This window comes from Amphiura filiformis, chromosome 7, assembly GCF_039555335.1.
Source record: "Amphiura filiformis chromosome 7, Afil_fr2py, whole genome shotgun sequence".
Classification (NCBI taxonomy): Eukaryota; Metazoa; Echinodermata; class Ophiuroidea; order Amphilepidida; family Amphiuridae; genus Amphiura; species Amphiura filiformis.
In genome coordinates this window covers 53,817,959-53,827,902 of record NC_092634.1, presented here as the reverse complement: position 1 = coordinate 53,827,902, position 9,944 = coordinate 53,817,959, and the positions used below count along the sequence as shown (strand labels likewise).

General features: G+C 38.0%; 2 protein-coding genes across 2 annotated transcripts; both read left to right on the top strand.

Moving 5' to 3' along the window:
* The first annotated feature begins 914 nt into the window (after window positions 1–914).
* LOC140157949 (uncharacterized) lies at window positions 915–1,709 on the top strand. The gene has a single exon (XM_072181197.1). It carries the CDS (start codon window positions 915–917, stop codon window positions 1,707–1,709), a length of 795 nt encoding a protein of 264 aa, XP_072037298.1.
* A 12-nt stretch (window positions 1,710–1,721) lies between these two features.
* On the top strand, window positions 1,722–2,087 carry LOC140157948 (uncharacterized). The gene has a single exon (XM_072181196.1). The coding sequence runs from the start codon at window positions 1,722–1,724 to the stop codon at window positions 2,085–2,087; it is 366 nt and encodes a 121-aa protein (XP_072037297.1).
* The last annotated feature ends 7,857 nt before the right edge of the window (window positions 2,088–9,944 follow it).

Here is a 9,944-nt window from a genome sequence, read left to right as displayed (position 1 = left end):
AGTCAATCGCGTACCACCTGTTACGGCTTTGCCTTGCGGTAGAGTTAACAGACGGGGGCTCTGGGGGCAATAGTTTGTGATCTGAAAGGCTGTTGGAGCAGTCTGGAGGGTTGCAGATTTTGCTTACTGTATGACATCATCTTCAAGATCATCGAGCCTTATCTCCAGGTTTGTCTACAGTTAGGAGGAGAAATAAATCTAACAAAGCCACCAGTTAGTGACCTTGGTTTAGACCACTGAAACTTAACCACTATGATGAGTTCAACAAACAGCACCCGGGTTAAAGCCCCGGATTTACATTCGCACCGACTAACTCAGGGCCTGGATCACCATCCAGTGCATGATGATGCACCACCCTAAAGCCAATCGGAAAGAGTGATGGTCCTCCTACAGCAGGGCGAACACCACTCCGAAACCCAATTAGACGGGATGCTGCTAATAACCCTGATGATAGAAGGGCACTTTTACATGCCAAGAAAAAGATTGGTATCGGGACATGGAATGGCAGGACCCTTCACCAGCCTGGCAACTTAGAATTACTTATTCACCAATTGGAGAACTACAAGTGAGAGAAAATGGGTATATCAGAAACCCATTGGATAGAATCAGGGGATTTCACACAAGATGGTTACCAAATATTGAGCGCCGGTAGTGGATCTACTCACAGAGCAGGGGTTGCCTTAATTCTCAACAAGAATGCCCAGAGATCACTCCTCGGCTACAATCCTATTTCAGAAAGGCTAATTACAGCAAGGCTTCGCACTCAAATAGGAACAGCTACCATTATGCAGGTGTATGCACCTACAACGTCATACCCAGACGAAGCTAATTGAAGACTTTTATGACCAACTGCAATTGGAAATAAATAAAACACCTTTATTAAAATTTGTTTAAATAAAGACATCCTTATCATCATGGGTGATTTCAACGCGAAAGTTGGTATCGACTGGGAACCATGGAATGGCGTTATTGGGAAGTTTGGTGTTGGAGAAGCAAACGACAGAGGTGAAAAGCTGCTCAGCTTTTGTTCATCGAATAGCCTGTGTATTACAAACACTCTCTTCAAAGAATCCAAACCAAGTCGCCAGTGGACCTGGGAATCCCCAGATCGTTCCACAAGGAACAAGATCGATTTTATCCTAATACGACAAAAATGGAAAACGAGCGTGACTTCCTCGCGCAGCTTTCCCAGCGCAGACATCGGATCTGACCACCAACTTGTTTTAGGCAACATTAAACTGAAACTTAGATCCAGAGGGAAACAATGCAAGATCAAGAAATTTGATGTAAGCAAACTGTACCTACAGCAGACTTACAGTGACTACCAAGTAACAATTGGTGGAAAATTTAACCCACTAATTGAACTACCCGACACAGACATAGAGACGGAAGAGCTATGGCAGAATATTAAGTCAGGATTTAATGAAACAGCTGACAAGGTCCTAGGAGCAAAGAAACCTCAGAGACAAAAACCTTGGTTAACTGCCGAAGTTCTTAAGCTGACGGAAGAAAGAAGTAAGGTGAAGCAGGAAAGATCCAAAGACAACACAAAAAAGCCAAGGTACACCTTTCTCAACAGAGAAATAAAACGGAAGTGTAAAGAGTGCAAAGAAGTATGGCTTCAAAATCTGTGCAAAGATGTGGAGCATGTAAATGATGCAAAGAAAACCAAAGAGGGTTACACTACCATCAAGACCATCACTGGATGAAAATCTACTCGTATGAGAGGTGTAAAGGACAAAGGTGGCGAGGTGCTCACCGATGACAAGAAAATAAAGGACAGATGGAAAGAAAACTATGAAGAGCTGTATAATCAACCCATCCCATCCGATACAAGTATCTTACAGTCTCTACCAAGTACTTCAACAGAAGACATAGAGCCCCACATTCTCAAATCTGAAGTGGAACTGGCCATCAAACGCCTCAAGGGAAATAAAGCAGCAGGAGAAGATGGTATATCAGCGGAAGAAATCAAGGCAGCAGGAGAAGCTGGATGTAATGCTCTCCTAAAACTCTGTAACAAGATATGGGAGTCTGAAGTAATTCCTGAGGACTGGGGGGAAGGCAATCATTGTCCCCATATATAAGAAAAAGGATAAAATGGACTGTGGAAATTACAGAGGTATCAGCCTCCTGAGCTTGGCAGAGAAAGTATTTTGCTCGATCATCCAATCTAGAATCCAGAAGAAAACTGAAGAGATCCTCTCAGAATCTCAGGCAGGATTTAGAGCAGGCAGGAGTACAGTGGACCAATTGTTTTCGCTACGACAACTGGCTGAAAAATGCACGGAGATAGGGAAACCACTATACTCCTGCTACATCGACTATCAAAAAGCTTTTGATACTGTTTGGCAAGAATGTCTTTGGAAGGCTATGGACCACCTAGGCTACTCTAGAAAAATGGTTAGACTTCTCCAAGCCTTATATAACACCTCTAAAAGTGCAGTAAGAGTGAATGAAGAGCTGACAAACTGGTTCACCACTCAAACAGGAGTCAGACAGGGATGCATTCTCACCCCCAGCTGTTTAACATCTTGCTGGAACTGGTCCTACGCCTAGCTATTGAAGATGTCAGCATTGGAATTACAATTCAAGGACAGCTCATCAACAACCTGAGATTTGCCGATGATATTGTTTTACTGGCCGACTCTGAAATTAACCTCCAAACTCTAGTCGACAAAGTACACAATGAAAGCATGAAGTTTGGTCTGACCATAAACATCGCTAAAACCGAAGTCCAGGTGATTGGTAGAGAAACAGCAAAAGCCACCATATCCATTGGAAATTCCACCCTTGAGCAGGTGGAATCATTCATCTATCTAGGTGGAGTGATCACTGAAAAGGCAAGCAGCGAGAAGGACATCAAAAGGAGAATTGGCTTGGCCATGGGCATCATGCAAAAACTCAACCCCATCTGGAAATCCAAAGAAATATCCACCATAACAAAATTGGAATTGTACAAAGTACTGGTGCTTTCTATAGCAACCTATGCCTCTGAAGCCTGGACAATCAAAAACGTGATGAGCAGCGACTTCTGGTATTTGAAATGGCTTGTCTCAGAAAAATCCTGGGTGTTACTAGAAGGGACAGGATTAGGAACACCTCAATCAGAGACACCCTTGATTACCAGTGCACTGTAATGAACAAGATCCGTGCAAAACAGCTGTCCTACTATGGCCATGTGAAAAGAATGCCTCCATCCAGATATCCAAAAATCGTATTAGAAGGAAGAATCCCAGGGAAACGACCTAAAGGAAGACCCCCAATGCGCTGGATGGACAACATTAAAGCAAACTGCAGTGCAGTGGGAATCCAATCCGTAGTAGAAGTCGGTCGGATGGCAAACAACAGAGCTGAGTGGCGAAGCATAGTGGCTAGGCAGCTATCTCCAGGGAGTGTTGCTAATCTTCGAGTATCGAGTTTTGAGTTCGAGTATCGAGTTTCGAGTTGCAATTTTCGAGTATCGAGTTGCAATTTTCGAGTATCGAGTTGAAATTTTCGAGTATCGAGTTGAAATTTTCGAGTATCGAGTTGAAATTTTCGAGTATCGAGTTGAAATTTTCGAGTATCGAGTTGAAATTTTCGAGTATCGAGTTGCAATTTTCGAGTATCGAGTTGAAATTTTCGAGTATCGAGTTGAAATTTTCGAGTATCGAGTTGAAATTTTCGAGTATCGAGTTGAAATTTTCGAGTATCGAGTTGAAATTGTCAAGTATCGAGTTGCAATTGTCGAGTATCGAGTTGAAATTTTCGAGTATCGAGTTGAAATTTTCGAGTATCGAGTTGAAATTTTCGAGTATCGAGTTGAAATTTTCGAGTATCGAGTTGAAATTTTCGAGTATCGAGTTGAAATTTTCGAGTATCGAGTTGCAATTGTCGAGTATCGAGTTGAAATTTTCGAGTATCGAGTTGAAATTTTCGAGTATCGAGTTGAAATTTTCGAGTATCGAGTTGAAATTTTCGAGTATCGAGTTGAAATTTTCGAGTATCGAGTTGAAATTTTCGAGTATCGAGTTGCAATTGTCGAGTATCGAGTTGAAATTTTCGAGTATCGAGTTGAAATTTTCGAGTATCGAGTTGAAATTTTCGAGTATCGAGTTGAAATTTTCGAGTATCGAGTTGAAATTTTCGAGTATCGAGTTGAAATTTTCGAGTATCGAGTTGAAATTTTCGAGTATCGAGTTGCAATTGTCGAGTATCGAGTTGAAATCTTCGAGTATCGAGTTGCAATTTTCGAGTATCGAGTTGCAATTTTCGAGTATCGAGTTGAAATTTTCGAGTATCGAGTTGAAATTTTCGAGTATCGAGTTGAAATCTTCGAGTATCGAGTTGCAATTTTCGAGTATCGAGTTGAAATCTTCGAGTATCGAGTTCAATTTTCGAGTATCGAGTTGCAATTTTAATTTTCAATCTGCTTTTGAAGTAGGCTATAGGATGTCCCTCTCCGACATGAAGAGAAAGCACAAATGTTTAACCCTTCTCTATCCAATTTGTTATTACGTTCTCCACGGAATTCGTAAAAGCCCCGGTAAAAAGCACACTAGTTGTTCATAAAAAGGGTAGGCCTACTAGTGGATAGGTATTAACCTCGGGGTATTACCCTCCCGAGTAGGCCTACATTGATACCAGAATGACTAAAATTAGACTAGGGTTAACTTATATATATACCGGGATATATACACGTTACCATTATATTAAGGGCTCGTGGATAACGAGAAAAAGGAAAATCTGCATCAGAAAATTCAAACTAGAAAATCGTTCATTTTAGCATACTTCAAGTTTCAAACTCGAAAACCTGCAAAATGAGCCTACTTCGAGTTTTATACTCGAAAATCTGTAAAATGTTTAATTTTAGAGTTTCATTTATACCTATTATAATGAAAAGCAAACTACTTCACATCATATTAGATTAACCCTACTCTAACGCAGGGGGTGCATGGTACCGTGGTATCCAACTCCCCTTACGGATGACTTTAACGTAACCCTAAAACGCTTTTATTTAGTTTTAGCACCCTCTACTTTTTATATAGCTCGAAAATCGTTCATTTTGGCATACGTCGAGTTTCAAACTCGAAAACCTTTAACATGAGCCTACTTCGAGTTTTAAATTCGAGAATCTGCAAAATTTTAAATGTTCGAGTTTCATTCATACCTCATAATGTAAGGTAAACTAAATTTACTTCAGATCATTAGATTAACCATATAGTCCAACGAAGGGGTGGTATCGTGGTATCCAGCCCGGGATCCAACACCCCAACAGATAAGTTTACCGTAACCCAAAACGCTTTTATTTAAGCTTTAGCACACATTTCTTTTGTGCATGCGCATGTGCGAAAAATGTATCATTTGTAACAGGAAAGTTTAACTCGAACTTCGTTCATTTGAGCGCATTTCGAGTTACAAACTCGAAAACCTGCAAAATGAGCGTTCTTCGAGTTAAAAATTCGAAAACCTGCAAAATGATTAATATTCGAGTCTCGTCCATATTTACTATATATGAAAGGCAAAATACTTCAGATCAATCTAGATTAACATTTGGCCTAATAATATGTGTTTACCACTTTGATTAAGGGCCGCATGTGCGACAAATGCATCATTTGCAACAGAAACGTTTAACTCGAACTTCGTTCATTTGAGCGCATTTCGAGTAACAAACTCGAAAACCTGCAAAATGAGCGTACTTCGAGTTCAAAACTCCAAAACCTACAAAATAACCAATATTCGAGTGAAATCCATATTTACTATATATGAAAGGCAAAATACTTCAGATCAATCTAGATCAACCTTTGGCCTAATAAAATGTGTTTACCACTTTGATTAAGGGTCGCATGTGCGACAAATGCATCATTGCAACAGAAAAGTTTAACTCGAACTTCGTTCATTTGAGCGCATTTCGAGTAACAAACTCGAAAACCTGCAAAAAGAGCGTACTTCGAGTTAGAAACTCGAAAACCTACAAAATGATCAATATTCGAGTGAAATCCATATTTACTATATATGAAAGGCAAAATACTTCAGATCAATTTAGATTAACCTTTGGCCTAATAATATGTGTTTACCACTTTGATTAAGGGCCGCATGTGCGACAAATGCATCATTTGCAACAGAAAAGTTTAACTCGAACTTCGTTCATTTGAGCGCATTTCGAGTAACAAACTCGAAAACCTGCAAAATGAGCGTACTTCGAGTTCAAAACTCCAAAACCTACAAAATAACCAATATTCGAGTGAAATCCATATTTACTGTATATGAAAGGCAAAATACTTCAGATCAATCTAGATTAACCTTTGGCCTAATAATATGTGTTTACCACTTTAATTAAGGGTCGCATGTGCGACTAATGTATCATTTGCAACAGGAAAGTTTAACTCGAACTTCGTTCATTTGAGCGTATTTCGAGTAACAAACTCGAAAACCTGCAAAAGAGCGTAGATCGAGTTAAAAACTCGAAAACCTACAAAATGATCAATATTCGAGTGAAATCCATATTTACTATATATGAAAGGCAAAATACTTCAGATCAATTTAGATTAACCTTTGGCCTAAATAATATGTGTTTACCACTTTGATTAAGGGCCGCATGTGCGACAAATGCATCATTTGCAACAGAAACGTTTAACTCGAACTTCGTTCATTTGAGCGCATTTCGAGTAACAAACTCGAAAACTTGCAAAATGAGCGTACTTCGAATTAAAAACTCGAAAACCTGCAAAATGATCAATATTCGAGTGAAATCCATATTTACTATATACAGTATATGAAAGGCAAAATACTTCAGATCAATCTAGATTAACCTTTGGCCTAATAATATGTGTTTACCACTTTGATTAAGGGCCGCGTGTGCGAAAAATTTATCATTTGCAACAGGAAAGTTAAACTCGAACTTCGTTCATTTGAACGCATTTCGAGTAACAAACTCGAAAACCTGCAAAATGAGCGTACATCGAGTTAAAAACTCGAAAACCTGCAAAATGATCAATATTCGAGTGAAATCCATATTTACTGTATACAGTATATGAAAGGCAAAATACTTCAGATCAATCTAGATTAACATTTGGCCTAATAATATGTGTTTACCACTTTGATTTAGGGCCGCATGTGCGAAAAGTGTCTCATTTGTAACAGGAAAGTTAAACTCGAACTTCGTTCATTTGAGCGCATTTCGAGTAACAAACTCGAAAACCTGCACAATGAGCGTACTTCGAGTTAAAAACTCAAAAACCTGCAAAATATCCAATATTCGAGTGAAATCCATATTTACTGTATATGAAAGGCAAAATACTTCGCAAGTGTGGGGTGCTTTATAACGAATTCCCGAGGGGGGTGGTAACCACACCCCCCTTGTTAAGATACGTAGTAAATAAGGCTTGGTAGGACGAGGGTTAATAAGGGCCGCATGCCTAAAAATGTATCATTTGCAACAGGAAAGTTTAACTCGAAAGTTTAACTCGCAAATTTACAACAGTTAAATATTGAACCATTATCCTAATTCTCTCTAGGATCTACGCTTGAATAATACTAAGACTCCAAAATGAAGCTCAGCTTGATCTTAATTTAAAGTTATTGACATATCTGTGCTGTGTTCATGTAATTCTCTCCTCATAGAAACAAAAACAAGTCAATTGATTGAATAAATGTTAGCTGCAAATAGATAATTGACTTTGAAGGACTTGGCGGGAAAAAGGACAGTAGAATCAGACATCACATGCGAAACTGTCAACAATGTGTAATACCACCTGAAATTTATGTTTTGTGGTTCCGATATTGCTTACTATGTGATGTAAATCGACAACAGTATATCTCATAAATTTGCATACTCAAAACCAATCAACCAACCAACCGAACAAAGAACCAAAACACAAAACAAAAACAGAAACGTTAGGCTGCGATGATAAACACTGTTGATACATTATTGATGTAATTTAATGTATCTCCTTTAGAGTGTTGTTTCAATAAAAAGAACCCGTACATTTTGAAATTACTTCTTTCCGAGCTGGAATTATATGGCAAACCGCAACACATTCGCTAACTATAAAAATATGAAACACGGTTTTATGATGTCTAACTGATATGGCTCTTTTCATGACCATTTTCCATGAGTGTTGTGCACATTACAGAAAAAGTAAGTAGGCAGAATGATATAGCTAAAACCACATGAGGTTTTAGGTAAGAAGAAGTATATAGTTACTATGGTAGTGAAACTATTTCAATAAATCTCGTATTTCTGTAGCATCCTCAAGTATAACTTATATAGGATATTTGAATAATGTGGTTGTATAACTAGACCATATTAAAATAGATAGTATATAAAGTGCCTGGTAACCAAACACTAAAGATAACGTGATATTTTAATGCGAAACCGAAGTTATCAATTTACTTGAATGAAAAAATTAAGAATTTATAAGTTTAAGAATACATAATGATTACACCTCCTCAAAGTTGCTGATGGTTAGCATATTGTTACGGATCCAAGGCAAAAACGACCCAAAGCAAAAAACACCTTTAATTAACCCATTTTCACTTCACATTGCACAACAATAGAATATTTAATGAAAAGTACAATATGATTGGACAATGTTCTTGCACATACACACGAATGTATACAATTGGCAAATTATCCTGATTTAAAATATGTACTTACACAGCAGTCTTATTTTTGTTGTTGATTATAAAGTTGTTTTTGGACGCAATGTTCCGGACAATTGATATATATCCTGATTCAAACTTGTCGCCACTGCTGACTTGCGTAATAATGTCCTATGCGTACAAAATCCTTGCACAAATGATAATTTCCAAAACAGTGCTGCTTTCACCAATCACTCACTTTCTTCAGAAACAGGTCACAAATGAAAGGTTGTTCTGCTCTGTTCCCACTTACATTGACAGATGTGTTGTTTCATAAACCAGAATCCAGCAAGTCGGCGGCAGAATATATTCCCTTTTTGAAAGGGAGCGCATTTTGTTATCCTCGAAATCTCCGCTGTTATATATTGCTGGATTAATAGCACATTATTGGCAATTCAAAATGACTGACTTACAGGAACCTTTATTAAAAGGCACATAGACTTCAATCACATTAAACAACCTACAACTTTCTTGATAAAATGTGCCACGTAAATCTCTTGCTTCTATATTGTACCAAACCAATTAAAACTGCAAAGTCCCAGCTATTAAAGTCTCATTCACATATCATAGTCACAGGAATACAATCATATCCTTGTGTGAAATCTGGGATTCTCAATCCATAAATAGACATCAATGTTTGTTATTGTAAACATTGGGGTTTCCCCAGAAGTATCATAACACACAAACTTTGCATAATTATAAAGTAGTCTTCCCTATTGCATGATTAGGATTCATACAAAGAACATCACTATATTGATACAGTCTCGAAGTCTTTTTAGACCAATTTAATGATCTTGGATTTTTACCAATGTAATTTCAACTATGTTTTTGTGGTTGGTTTGTCTGACAGTAAATGGTATTTTGTTTGATAGACAGCCTCATCCCCCATTTTTTGCATCAAAACTGAGATTTTGTTATCAGAACAAAGCTCATATTTGTCTCATAACCCCAGTGATGTAAAACGCCCGAGATATATTTCGTTTAAATGGTGTAAATAAAAACGTGTTGAATTCTCGCTATTCGCAATAAGGGCGCCGCCAGCGGTTTGCGATGTAATCGTGATGTATCATGGGAAAAGGTCGACATCCAAGTCCGCGCAATACGAATATTACCATGCTATTACATAGGAACACGTGACAATATTTTGTTAGTTTGTCAAAATAAAGGTGTTACACGCGAATCGATACTCAATAATACTTAATAATGTGATTTGAAATGTGCACAATTAATTTTTTCTCTATCGATTTGCGTGTAATACCGCTATATTGACAAACTAAAACATATTCTCACGTGCTCCTATGTAATAGCATGGTAATATT

Bases quoted from the DNA above. Each gene is read 5' to 3' on its own strand.
- LOC140157949 (XM_072181197.1), top strand. From the start codon at position 915: ATGGGTGATTTCAACGCGAAAGTTGGTATCGACTGGGAACCATGGAAT.
- LOC140157948 (XM_072181196.1), top strand. From the start codon at position 1,722: ATGAGAGGTGTAAAGGACAAAGGTGGCGAGGTGCTCACCGATGACAAG.